General features: G+C 37.1%; 1 protein-coding gene across 1 annotated transcript in view; it reads right to left on the bottom strand.

Moving 5' to 3' along the window:
• LOC307055085 (contactin-associated protein-like 3) overlaps positions 1-14,895 on the bottom strand; it is a gene marked incomplete at both ends in the record, with an annotated part of 178,242 nt that overhangs the window by 49,469 nt on the left and 113,878 nt on the right. The window contains 2 exons of the mRNA XM_079707030.1: positions 1,750-1,856; positions 9,326-9,497. Coding sequence (XP_079563156.1) covers positions 1,750-1,856; positions 9,326-9,497 — 279 coding nt within the window. The remainder of the gene's footprint in view (positions 1-1,749; positions 1,857-9,325; positions 9,498-14,895) is intronic.

The following is a 14,895-nucleotide window of genomic DNA, read 5'->3' as shown; positions in this document are numbered from 1 at the left end:
TTACCAGTTAGATGATCCCAATACAGTCAATTCAGTTATTAGACCAAATCATGGGGCACAAATGAAACACCCTACACATATATAACAGATATATATATATATGTATATATACATATATATATATATATCTGTTAGTTTTAAAATCAGAGTTGTTTAGAATGATGTTTAGATCACAGTTACTGATAGCATTTTAGCCATATTTCTTACACATTAATATTCAGTAGATATCTGCTTCATATAAGACACCTTGATAAGTATGATGGAGGACACTCTAAGGAAGAGATCACCCCATTCCTAACTGTGACTTGGCCAAGTCACTTAGCCTCAAGTTTCCCAGATGTCCAGCTCTTTTCAAATGAAGAGTTACCCCGGGAAATTCTCACCTGGCACTAGTACAGTAAATAGAGTTGCAGGTGGAATTGTTCTGGTTGAACTTATGGGATGTGTAGGGCATAAGTCACCTCCCTTTGTCTTCCAAGATGCTTTGAGTTCCTCTGTGGAAACTTCAGGGCTGAGGACCCAGGGCTCTCATCCCAATACCAATGCCTGCCTCACTGGGATTCACTTCCCATAAAGACAAATTTATGTCAGTCCAAACTCTGCTTTTCTCCCATATGTGGAAATAAAATTAAATAATTCACAGGGAAGAGTTCTTAAAAGTGCAAATGTATTCTCCCAGTAGGAGGGACTGAACATGGTGAGATCTGTGAATTTTCATATCATGCTCTCTCTCTCTAAAGGCCCAGAGAGAGGGGTGCTACCAGAGAAGGGATTCAGAAATATCAGCAGTGACACACAAATAGGGAAAAACTAAAAGAAAAACTATACAAGAGCCAATAATTAGAAGACCAAGGGCATTTCAGAGGCTCTGTCAGAAGCTAATGGATTAGCGGTCAATAAAGTTTTGTTAGCTTTAAAGTTGAAAGAATAATTCTTCAGAAAAGAGACTAGTGTTCTAGACAGAAGAAACACCACTAAGAGGAGATGGAGAGTGTGATCCTGGGTAAACTACCTAGCCTCTCTCGTTCCTCAGGTGTAAAATGTAGATAAAAATACATTTACCTCCTAGAGTTGTTTTGAGGATTAAAGGAGTGGAAACATGCAGAGAACTAGAATTGTTTTGAGGATTAAAGGAGTTGAAACATGCAGAGAATTAGAATCGTGCAAATACATGGTAAGTCCCAGTAAGTTCCATCATCATCATCATCACCACCACCATCATCATCAGAGAACATCAAGATTGCAACGGACCTAAGCATTTGCCTGGCTTGTCACTGATGTCTAGAAGCCCTACCGTGTTAGCTCCCATCCTGCACTTCTTCTGAGACTTTTCTTGTTTAATTTTATAAATATTGAGAATCTAGTAACTCTTGCTTTTTACTTAGGCAGACAGGACTTGAGAACTAAAATTGGATTCCGCTCGAGGAAGAGAACAAGATATAATATCATGAGTTCTAGATTTAATTTATACTTTGACTATATTTTATTTTCCTATACTTATTTTTCTTTGCTTGCTATTTTTTTCTATCCTATGATATACGTATTGCTGTTAGCTGCCTTATCATCAATAGGAAATAAATTTGATTAAAAATAAACCAGACAAAAATTAGTGTCTAAAATAATTATTTTTTGTTGTTGCTTTCTAGCACATGGTTGCACACACACACATATACACAAAATAATGGAAAGAAAAATAGAACTACATGGAAATCAGAACAGAAAGGAGAATGAATGAAGTGTGAGGCTTACAGGAATGGCAGGTTGCACCGGTGTAACCAGTGTGTGCGCAGTTGCAGGAGAAGGTGTCCCAGGACTGGGAACATTCACCCCCATGTTCACAATAGCTGGGCAAACACCTAGAAGAAGACAGACACAGCACTATTTCCCACAGCTGGTCATGATAAATGTGTATCTTAATATTAATATGTTGTAATGAAAGACAGATAAAAACAGTGACTTGATCAGAAAAATTTCAACATGAACAAAAATTGTTGGGTCTGTCATCAAGGTTTCCAAATGTAATATCAATCATAGACTAAAAAATCCATTAGATGCTACCAACTGTCATGTATTTGTGACAGACAAATTTTCTACACATCTCATTATATCAGAAACTGTGTTTACTTTTTCACAAATAAGGCAAGATTAATTTCATACATGACAGGGATATAAATTGCTTGCAATGGCCATAGACAGCACATTTCCCAACCCTGCTTCCATGCCCTTGCAGTGTGACCTATAGATACTTCCATCAAAAAGTATAGCTTACTTCACCTTGAATCTGGGTTGGGCATATGACCTGCTTGGATCAATGAGGCATTAGCAAACTAATACAGCAGAGGCTAGAAAAGTGCTTGGGCAGTGGGCTTGCTCTCTTGCTGAGTTTTAAACCCTGAAAGCACAACCACGTGAAGAAACCTGGGCTTGTTCAAGGTTGTCTAGTCACCCCTGTAGGTTCAAACCACAGGACAAGTGAGTGAGGGGATTATAAGTCAACCAGCTGCCAGCTGATCCCCCAGATGCATGAGAGAGCCCAGCAGCAAATACAGAATTGTGAGATAAACAAATTTGTTGTTGGTTTCAGCTAGTAAGTTTTAAAGATAATTTATTGTGCAGCCAAAGCTAACTGATATATGTATACCACATTGTAATATGTTACCATGTTGACTTAGTACATAAGGAAACATTTTAAAGAGAAGGAAGGAAGTCAGGAAAAAGGAGAAACTCTTTATCCATATAGCATCACAGTGCCAGGGGTTCTGAATGTCATCTACTGTAGATCAGACTGATGATGCCTCTAGGAATTAGATTTAGAGATCACTTAAGACTGAGGGATTTATTGTTATTTTTTCCCCCACATAATTGAATAAACCACAAAATCACTCAGGTAAACCAAATAACCACTTACATCTCATGGACATTGTTACATCTCACTTTTTGAAATTGAAAGTGAGAGTTTAATGTTTGTTTATAAGATTAAAATTTTTAATTGCAAGAATGTTACTTAATTTTTTCATTATCAAAAATAAGTGCTATTCTCAACAAAATAATAGCAAATTGAATCCAAAAATGTATAAAAAATATATACAACATAATTGAGTGGAATTTATTCCAGGTATGCAAGGCTGCTCCAAAATTTGAAAAAAATAATTTGAAAATTAATATAATCTATCACATAAACGGCTAAAGAAGAAAAACCATTTGGTCACATAAATAGATGCAGAAGAAGTATTTGACAAAATCTAACACTGATTCACGATAAAACAAAAATAAAACCAACCAAACAAAAAACCTTGGCAAACTAGTAATAGAGAGGAACTTCCTCAACTTGATTAAACAAACAAACAAAATATCCAAAACCCTACAGCAACATTATATTTAATGGTGAGAAACTAGATGCTTTCCTCTAAGTATGGGAACAAAGCAAAGATTCGCTCTCACCACTCTTATTCAAACATCATACTGGAAGTCTTAGCTAATGCAATAAGACAAGAAAAGGAATAAAAGGTACAAAGATTGGGCAAGAAGAAATAAAACCATCTTTGTTCACAGATGATATGACTGTCTATGTGGAAAATGTCAAATAATCAACAAAAAAATTCTGAAACTAATAAGTCATGATAGCAAAGCTGCAGGATTCTTTCTTATAAATGAACAATTAACAATTGAAATTTAAAATGAAAAACACAACACTTACATTAGCATTATCCAAAAAAATAGAATACTTAGACATAAATCTAACAAAACATATACAAGGTCTATATGAGAAAAATTACAAAACTCTGATGAAGGATAAAAAAGAAAATCTAAATAAGCGGAGATGTTCCATGTTCATGGATAGTAAGACTCAAAATTGGCAAGATTTCAGTTATTCCCAATTTGATCTACAGATTCAAGGGAATCTCAGTCAAAATCCCTGCAGGTAATTTTGTGGATATCAACAAACTGATTCTAAAGTTTATATGGAAAGGCAAAAGACCCAACAAAATATTGAAGAAGAAAAAAGTCAAAGGACTAATAACACTACTCAACTTCAAGACTTACAAAGCTACGGAAATCAAGACAGTGTGGCACTGGCAAAAGAACAAATAGATTAATGGCACAGACTAGAAAGCCCAGAAACAGACTCACACAAAAATAATCAACTCATCTTTAACAAAGAAGCAAAGGCAACTCCCTGGAGAAAGGACAGTCTTTTCAACAAATAACTGCTGGAACAACTGGGTCTCCACATGCACAAAAAATAATAATATAAACACAGACTTTACATCTTTCCCCAAAATGAACTCAAACTAGATCTTAGAATTTTAAAATGTAAAATGCAAAACAGTTAAACTCTCAGAATATAACATAGGAGAAGATCTAGGTGACCTTGGTTTGGCAATGACTTTTCAGATACAGTTCACAAAAGAAAAAAATGATAATTTGGACTTCAATAAAAAAACTTCTTCTCTATGAATGACACTAAGAGAATGAAAAGATTAGCTATAGACTAATGGGTAACTTTTGCAAAACACGTATCTAACAAAGGATTTGTATCTAAAATATAGGAAGAGCTCTTAAAGTCAACAATAAGGACATAACCAATTAAAACCCAGGGCAAAAGATCTGAACAGACACCTGGCCAAAGAAGGTATCAATATTGCAAATAAAAATATAAAAACTTCCCAGCATCACAGGTCAGTAGAGAAATGCAAATTAAAGCAATGAGATAACACTACAGACCTATTAGGATAGCAAACATCCAAAACACTGACAACACCAAATACTGGCAGGCATAAGGAACAACAGGAACTCTGGTTGATTGTTGGTGGGAATGCAAAATGGAAGACAGTTTGGCAGTATCTCACAAAACTAAACATCTTCTTACTAAATGACCCAGCAATTGTACTCCTTGCTATTTACTTCGATGAGTTGAAAACTTACTTCCACACCAAAATCTGCATGTAAATGTTTACAGCAGCTTTGTTAATTGCCAAAACCTGGAAGTAACCAAGATGTCCTTCAGTAGGTGAATGAACGACGAACTTGTGGTACAGAATATTATTTAGCACTAAAAACAAATGAGCTGTCCAGCCACAAAGGACATGCAAGAATCTTAAATGCGTATTACAAAGTGAAAGGCTACGTAGAGCATGATTCCAACTATATGACATCCTGGAAATGGCAAAACGATGAAGAGAGTAAAAAGATCAGTGATTTCCAGGCCAGGGCTTGGGGGAAGGGAGGGGGATTGAGTAGGTGAAGCATGGGAGATTTTTAGGGCTGAGAAACTATTCTGTACGATACTGTAATGGTGAAGACATAACATTATGCATTTGTAAAACCCCATAGACCTGTTTAACACAAAGAGTGAACTTGTAAACTATGGACTTTGGTTAATAAGAATGTATCAATATCGGTTCATCAATTGTAATAAATGTACAACACTGATGCAAGATGTTAATAATACAGAAACTGTGTGAGAGGAGACTGGGAAGAGAGGAGATAAAGGGGAACTCTCTATACTTTCTGCAAACCTAAAACTGCTCTAAAAAATAAAGCATATTAATTAAAAATGTTCATTGTGAGGGACTTAATACAGGCAAGTAGATAAAACTAAAATGTATTCAAAATCTCACCTTAGAGAAAGAAAATATGTGTGTGTATAGATTTATAAATTTATACATAATTTTATATAAATGTTATATTATTTTCTATTACTGCCATAACAAACTACCACAAAGTGTATTAAGAAAAAGAGAGATTCACACCAATGATAGGATCTCTGCTTAGAAGACAGGACAGTATGAACATGTAGAAATACCCAGAGCACAACATACACCCCTGTTTCATCCCAGGCGGCTCCCCAACAGCCACTTATCTGCAAATCAGAAAAGGTAAAACAAACATCGTTAAAAAGAAAGTAGGAAAAACAAAAGATGAAAGGGAGCATCTGGCTATTTTATGATATTTTTTTCTCCTCTAATACTGCACAAATTACACTCCCAGACACTGAAATTCCAGTAGATCTAACCAAAGAACTATTTTGGTTTTCTTTGGAAAAATATGGAAAAATTTCAACTGTCAGTAGGAACTGGAAATAGGCAAACTCACTTTTACTTTAAAAAGAAATAAAATGATATATAATAGATTTTTTGAAATTTTCCCAGGATATGCTTATTTTTAATTTCTGACAAATTTCAGAACAGTTTGTCAACCTTAAGATTGTGACTTTCAAAATCAGTTTGGGCCAGTTCGGATTCACGTGTGGAATAAGTGGTGCCCGACTTATTTATCTTTCTGGAGAGGTTTACCAGGTGAATGCATAGGATAGGGCATCCATACCTTGACAGTCAGCAAATGGCTATAACAGTCGAAGAACAGGACAGTCTATAGCAAAGTCACAGAGTATTAGGAGTGGTGGTATTTCAGATCATGTTACCGAAGAATCCCATTGGACCGAAAGGGTGGCTTGACCCGAGCAGGGCCCATCCCCTTTACCCCTCGCTTGAACAAAGTAACTTCTTGCCTTTCTTTTTGACACGTTGGAACTCTCTAAAATCATACTAGAATAGATTCCATACTTTTTAACGCAGTGAAAATGACTGCTCTGTGATAAAGAATATCATAGTTTACCTAGAAATGTTTTGGGATAAGATTTTTTTTTCATAAATAAGAACTTAAAGTTTGTGGTAATTAATTTTCTTCTAAATGTGTTATTTTCTATTAAAAAGAACCCCAAGATGTATGATGCACAATGTCACATTTAGCATCTAGAAGATTAATGTTGGGCCGAAGGCAGTGGAAGTGAGAAAAGTGACCCCATCAGCACCTTCCATGGCTGGGGGTGCTCTAGACAGCAAACACCTGAGCCTAAAAGGAACCTGAAAAGAGCTATGTAGCCTGAGTTACATGACATGAAATCCTAATGTCCAAAACCCAAAGGGTGTAAGACACGATCCCTCCTCACTGCTATCCCCTCCCCACAGCGCAGTCCCAAAGGACTGCGCTGCTTTCCCTATAAAGTGTCATCTGAGCCACAGGAAGACAGAGCGTCATGCACAAGTCCTTATATGGCTCAGGAAAGTTTCCTAAGTACCCCAGGATTTCAAACATCTTTTCAGCATTTGCAGTGTGAGGAATGCTGCTATGTATCATGAATTATTAATTCCTGTGCCCGATGGATAGAAGTTATAAAGCTAGCTGCATTTTAATAATAAATCTCAGATTCACTTGAGCACATCAGGACTTGCTCTGGGCAGGCAGAGTGGTGGGCTGGGTGGATGGCTGCGTACAGTGCACAGCGCACAAAGACAGCCCAGGTGTGAGTGTCTGCTTTGTGGTACTTTTAAGTGAATCTATTTCATGGTGCATTGGGCATGCAGTTAGTAGGTATGGACTAAAGGGTTGAGAAAAAATGAATATTTTTAGTATTAAGAAGAATGGAGAGTAAGGACATGTCTTTAGATGTTGAACCATAAAAAATTACAAGTAGTGACTATATAGGCCATCCAAAGTGCCAATAGCTATTTTTATAACCACTTACAAAGTTGCCATGAGCCTCAATTTTTTTTTTTTTTTTTTTTGCCGTACACAGGCCTCTCACCATTGTGGCCTCTCCCGTTGCGGAGCACAGGCTCCGGACGCGCAGGCTCAGCGGCCATGGCTCACGGGCCCAGCCGCTCCACAGCATGTGGGATCTTCCTGGACCGGGGCACGAACCTGTGTCCCCTGTGTCGGCAGGTGGACTCTCAACCACTGCGCCACCAGGGAAGCCCGAGCCTCAGTTTTATAGAAGATAACTTAATACCACAGATGTCTCCATAGACTGGTAGAGATATCTGAAAATCTTTTAAAATGTGATGTGGAAAATTTTCTATTTTGGTCACACGCACACACACATACACACACACACACACAGACACGTTGGTTTTTTGTTTTAGTTTTGAAATAAAGACCTTTATGCACAAAGGGGCAACCTTTATGTGAGATAAGTATTGTGATTACACACGTGCTGTGATGGAATTCTCCAAGCACTAAAATAACTTTCTGTGAGCTTCCTGACTGAAGTGACAACCAGGCTACTGGCAGTGAAGTGTGACCTCCCACCCTCCTGACCCACTAAAAGCCATTCCCATGGGTGAGAGGATGTACTCTACCTCCAAGAGAGCATATCTAACCCTCTCCCAATACCAAGCTTCAGGATGCCAGAGCTGGCAGCAATTATAACTTGCAGATGATGTTACACTTTCTATGCCAAAAATTTTTTATAATCTGAAAATTAGGGTTGAGAGTTTTGTCTAAATTCTTTAAATCATTTTTTTTCCTCTACAGATGAACAGAATGTGAACATATAGCCATGGACATTTGCACTAAAGAACTCAAGTTCTTGTGAGACAATATTTTACATACTGGGAATTTATGATCTCATACACTGCTAGATTGCACTGTAACTTGTAGTTAATTGGACATGACAGGGAATTTCAATTAGTGTTAAATTTGGATTAGATTTACTCCACAAAGGACTCTGTGCAGTGTGAACTTTGGAAAGGTGCCCGTGTATGGATGTGTGAGGATGTCTGTAGTGTGTGTATTTATTCAACACGAACTTAATGCACTCCTACTGCAGAGAAGTCAGACATACCAGTCACAGAAAAAAACTTGAATGTGTGATGGTTAAGCCATCCCTTTTAGCCAAAATTACTTAAAAGTCAGACATGACTAACAAATAACTTCAGTAAAGTTGCAATGCTTAGCAATTTTAATATGCTATTGTTTTAAAGCTTTGCCTTTCTTGTCTTCTTCAGTGAAGTGGTACCATGTTCAGTATGTGGTAACTGAATTCTCTCCATTCTTTACTGTGTTTCTGACATCACTAGAAATCCCCAAAGCTTCAACCTTTCTCAAAGGAAGAGTTACTTTTCATTTTTCCTGTAGAATAGGGAGTGTAAGGTGAATGCAGCTGACCACATAGAATTTTGATTTCCAGGTCCTCAATGATCTCTTTAGAATATTCTAATCTGTTTTGTGCAACGTTTGAATTTTTTAAAGTATATACTAATCAATAATTATAACGGCATCAATAGTATTCTGTGTGAATTAAGTAGCTTGGAGGCATACACAAGGAAAATTCATGAGAGTGTGTCTTCTAAGAAAATATCATTGGAAAGAAGCAATTATTTAAAGTTTGTCATTTTTGTTTTCAATGTAAATATAATTTTTCCCTATGGAATGGATATCAGTAATGGAGAAGGGGCAAGAATATCTCTTTTCCAGCGGTTCATTTGTTTTTAATCTACTATCAAAAAGTTGAAAACAGGCATGCTGACATGAGATTGCCTACCTGTCTGTGAGGCCACAGGTGTCTATCTGGAGGTCACGGTAACTCCCCAGCGCCCCCTGCTGTATGGAGATGGGATCCACCGCTTTGTCACCAATGGAGATGAGCCTCAGGCAGCCCTGAAATCCATCCAGGGGACTTGCACATCCAGGGTCAGAACTGTTGTCGGGACAGCCTGAATGAACATGGAGACACACATAGGAGAAAATAAAGTTATGAAAAAATATTGTATGGTATTTCTCATATGCAAAAATTGCTACTTCCCCCTGTTTTCAGACACCTGAAGATTTGACTTCCTACACCATTTGGGAAGGTCACATTACCCATGGATAGGGTGGTAGAGAGCTGACAAGAACAAAATTTGTTGGTATTGGTAACGTGTAAAAATAATAACTAAAGCCAGGCTTTATTTATCTCCCTGTGGAAGATGTGAAATTTGACAAATAGAATTACTGTACATTTAATTTAAGCAGTTTGATTTCTTTTTTGAAAGCATACTCAAGAAATCACTCCTTTTAGCGTGATGTTAAACTAGATGAACTAAGGGCATGTGACAGTAGAATCAGAAAAAAAGTTACAGGCATAATAGGACTTGCTAAATTTAAAATGCTTGAAAAATAATTTTAAATTGAGAATTGACCTGGACACCCTCCAATCATCTAAAAACGTAAATATCCACTCTGTATGTGTATGTGTGTGCATGCACAGGCATATTTTAAAACACTTTTGATAATAACTGGTCTAAGAAATCTAATAGCAATTTATATTTACTTTTCTTTTTTTAATTAGGCACTTTAGTCAAATATCTTTCAACATTAACACATAGACAAATTAACAATATCTCATAATGATATGGCATTGCAAATAATGGAGAAAAATAAGCAACACAGAATATTCCATGAAAAAAAAGAAATGAGTTTTGATTAATTTCAATAATAAGAGTTAAATTTTACAAGTTCGGCTACAGCCATTAATTGGTTTGCTGTAACTCACCAACCACAATTCTTATAGAGTGGCTTTGTTTTAGCCTCCTAAGTTTCCCAAGAGACAATGCTCTTATAATGATTATGAGCAAGCACATGGCTTTGAAATCAAAATCAAAGCAAGATGGGGTCCAGAACCACCTTCTCCACATGGGGGGCCAGCAGGGTTTTGAGTGCCCTCCTACCCTCCACTTAGTTGTCCCCTAAGGGAATCACAGGTTCTTTTTTTTTTTTTAATTTAACAAATTTAATCAGTTATACATATACATATGTTCCCATATCCCCTCCCTTTTGCATCTCCCTCCCACCCTCCCTATCCCACCCCTCCGGGCGGTCACAAAGCACCGAGCTGATCTCCCTGTGCTATGCGGCTGCTTCCCACTAGCTATCTATTTTACATTTGGTAGTGTATATATGTCCATGCCACTCTTTCGCTTTGTCACAGCTTACCCTTCTCCCTCCCCATATCCTCAAGTCCATTCTCTAGTAGATCTGTGTCTTTATTCCTGTCTTACCCCTATGTTCTTCATGACATTTTTTTTCTTAAATTCCATATATATGTGTCAGCATACAGTATTTGTCTTTCTCTTTCTCACTTACTTCACTCTGTATGACAGACTCTAGGTCCATCCACCTCATTACAAATAGCTCAATTTCGTTTCTTTTTATGGCTGAGTAATATTCCATTGTGTATATGTGCCACATCTTTATCCATTCATCTGTCGATGGACACTTAGGTTGCCTCCATGTCCTGGATATTGTAAATAGAGCTGCAATGAACATTGTGGTACATGACTCTTCTTGAATTATGGTATTCTCAGGGTATATGCCCAGTAGTGGGATTGCTGGGTCATATGGTAGCTCTATTTTTAGTTTTTTAAGGAACCTCCATACCGTTCTCCATAGTGGCTGTATCAATTTACATTTCCACCAACAGTGCAAGAGGGTTCCCTTTTCTCCAGACCCTCTCCAGCATTTATTGTTTGTAGATTTTTTGATGATGGCCATTCTGACTGGTGTGAGGTGATACCAAATTGTATTTTTGATTTATATTTCTCTAATAATTAGTGATGTTGAGCAGCTTTTCAGGTGCTTCATGGCCATCTGTATGTCTTTTTTGGAGAAATGTCTACTTAGGTCTTCTGCCCATTTTTGGATAGGATTGTTTGTTTTTTTGATATTGAGCTGCATGAGCTGCTTGTAAATTTTGGAGATTAATCCTTTGTCAGTTGCTTTGTTTGCAAATATTTTCTCCCATTCTGAGGGTTGTTTTTTCATCTTATTTATGTTTTCCTTTGCTGTACAAAAGCTTTTAAGTTTCATTAGGTCCCGTTTGTTTATTTTTGTTTTTATTTCCATTTCACTAGGAGGTGGGTCAAAAATGATCTTGCTGTGATTTATGTCATAGAGTGTTCTGCCTATGTTTTCCTCTAAGAGTTTGACAGTGTCTGGCCTTATATTTAGGTCTTTAATCCATTTTAAGTTTATCTTTGTGTATGGTGTTAGGGAGTGTTCTAATTTCATTCTTTTACATGTAGCTGTCCAGTTTTCCCAGCACCACTTATTGAAGGGGCTGTTTTTTCTCCATTGTATATTCTTGCCTCCTTTATCAAAGATAAGGTGACCATATGTGCATGGGTTTATCTCTGGTCGTTCTATCCTGTTCCATTGATCTATATTTCTGTTTCTGTGTCAGTACCATACTATCTTGATTACTGTAGCTTTGTAGTATAAGTATAGTCTGAAGTCAAGGAGTCTGATTCCTCTTGCTCCATTTTTCTTTCTCAAGATTGCTTAGGCTATTCGGGGTCTTTTGTGTTTCCATACAAACTGTGAAATTTTTTGTTCTAGTTCTGTGAAAAATGTCATTGGTAGTCTGATATGGATTGCACTGAATCTGTAGATTGCTTTGGGTAGTATAGTCATTTTCACAACATTGATTCTTCCAATCCAAGAACATGGTATATCTCTCAATCTGTTTGTATAATCTTTAATTTCTTTCATCAGTGTCTTATAATTTTCTGCATACAGGTCTTTTGTCTCCTTAGGTAGGTTTATTCCTAGGTATTTTATTCTTTCTGTTGCAGTGGTAAATGGGAGTGTTTCCTTAATTTCTCTTTCAGATTTTTCATCATTAGTGTGTAGGAATGCAAGAGATTTCTGTGCATTAATTTTGTATCCTGCTACTTTACCAAATTCATTGATTAGCTCTAGTAGTTTTCTGGTAGCATCTTTAGGATTCTCTATGTAGAGTATCATGTCATCTGCAAACAGTGACAGCTTTACTTCTTGTTTTCTGATTTGGATTCCTTTTATTTCCTTTTCTTCTCTGATTGCTGTGGCTAAAACTTCCAAAACTATGTTGAATAAGAGTGGTGAGAGTGGACAACCTTGTCTTGTTCCTGATCTTAGTGGAAATGGAGAAACTTGGTATATCTTTATATCTTATAGGTGACTTCTACTTACCGCACTTAGTCACTAAGAATGTTAGGATAAAACATAGGAAACATTAAGTCAATATATAGTTTTGTAGAATCACTGTTATTCCTTTTCTGTTTTCTTCCTTTTCTCCATATCACCAGCCTCAGACTCATCCAAAATACAATGTAGTATCTAACTATATCTGTTAGGAGAAAACAAAACCATATCCAGTTGTCATCAGGAAAGCTTTCTGAAAGCGAAACTTTAAAGAAGGAAAGTTTGAGCACTGAGTGCTCAATTCTCAGTAATGACATAAAGGTCTGGAAGTAGGGTATCACAGCCCAAGAGAAGCTCAGGGCAGGAGACACTCATTTGTCCATACAGATGGCTGTCCTGAAGCCCTGGTGGTAAAATGGCAGAGGGCCATTCATCAATGACCTCATTTGGGATGGAGAGTGAAATGGACATTGAATAGCTATTGCTAAATTAATGAAAGATATCCATCATGACTGAGGGACTCAGAAGTTTAAGAACCTCTGAGGATGACAGATAAATTGTCAGTATGTCACTGCACCAGAATGGGTCCTCAGATGAGACTTCATTAGACTTGTCATAGGCTTGTTGGCCTGCTGATGTTTCACAGAAGGACACTCGGGGGATTTTGAACACAGCTTAGTATTCCCTGACTCTGCAGTTCAAGTATGCTATTGAGTAGTACAAAGATTCCACAAAAGGGAATTTATTAAGAGCTTAACTTTCCACCACCCTTAATAACAGGCACCAGAAATCTGTGTACAGTATACTATAGTGAAACTGCTGTTGAAAGACAAATTACAAAAAAAAGCACAGACTAAGAAAAGGCAGAAAAGGAAAATGAGATATCTAGATCACAGATCTCTCATGGGATGTTTAAGAAATGCTGCTATTGGTATATAGATGACCCATCTCATGGTAAGAAAGCTGTGCTCTGAGACTGCCAGGCCAAAATAGAAACTTCCAGGTAGCCACAGAGCCCTGGTTTATGCTTCTGTCCTGAAATAATCACTGAGGTCATCTCCTTCATTTGCTAAAGTGTCCTGAAATTATACGGTCACCCTAACTAATAGCAAGCCATACTAGTCTGTTTTTACAATGAAGCATTGCAACGAAATTTGACTGATCATATAATGATAATTGGAAACTTGCAGTTGAATATCCATCAGGAAAACCAGTAATGGGAAGGAAACCTGGTCAAGGAGTATTTCAGAACACGGGGTATTGTTTTCCGTGAAAAACCAGATATCGTTAACTGGCTTTCACCTAGTTGACCCAGGAACACTGGCTTTATTAGTCCAAATATTGCTAGAAAGCATGGATTGGATGAAGTTCACTTCCATGTCAACATCACACATATTCTGATACTGTCAGACACTAATTAAAAAGATAAGTAAACAGATACTGACATAAGCTACTCTTTGGATTGAATAAATTACTCAGACATTGGAGTTTTCAGGGTAGAGCTTCCACTCAAGCTGTAGCTGACCTGTCCTACTTTACCCAGAACAGGGCTGGAACGTCCAATGAATTATGGAGACAAAGGGGCCCTGAGCAAGGGTTCTACATGTGCATAAAGCTTGTGAATATAATAAATCTATTGAGAATCAGAACTCCATGCCTATTTGTCCTAGACCTGCCTCTCCTGGTTTTCCTTGAGTAAAAATAGTATCCACCTTTTTAGTTAACATTAGTAAATTAGTGTGTTTTGGTTTTGTTTGTTTGTTTTAGTTTGGCAAAGGCATTACTTGAATTTTTTAAATAGTATATATTCTTTCTCTAGGAAAAAAGATGCTGCTGTGTCGATATAAAATGTACAGTTGACTAAGTTCATTTGACTCAGTGGCTGAAACTGTTCTGTAGGAATCAACTGGATATTTATAGCCACACATATAGAGGTCACTCTAAATTTATACATTGGTTAGGAAGAAAGTGCTGTGACTGCAAGTTCTGTTTTTGCCACTCAGCGCCAGCACAGAATTACATCAGAAAAATAGGAAAGTTGTAATGAAGAAAAGTCATTATACTGTCTCATGGAATGTTTAAACTTTGTAATTCCACTCATCTTAGGGACACTTTCTTCTTGGAAACTATATTAACAAGACAGCCTGCACATCAGCACAATTTTATGAAAAT

The sequence above is a fragment of the Hyperoodon ampullatus genome (genome assembly GCF_949752795.1).
Source record: "Hyperoodon ampullatus genome assembly, chromosome: 6".
Lineage (NCBI taxonomy): Eukaryota > Metazoa > Chordata > Mammalia > Artiodactyla > Ziphiidae > Hyperoodon > Hyperoodon ampullatus.
The sequence above is the reverse complement of the archived record's forward strand: the minus strand, read 5'-3'. Positions and strand labels throughout refer to the sequence as shown.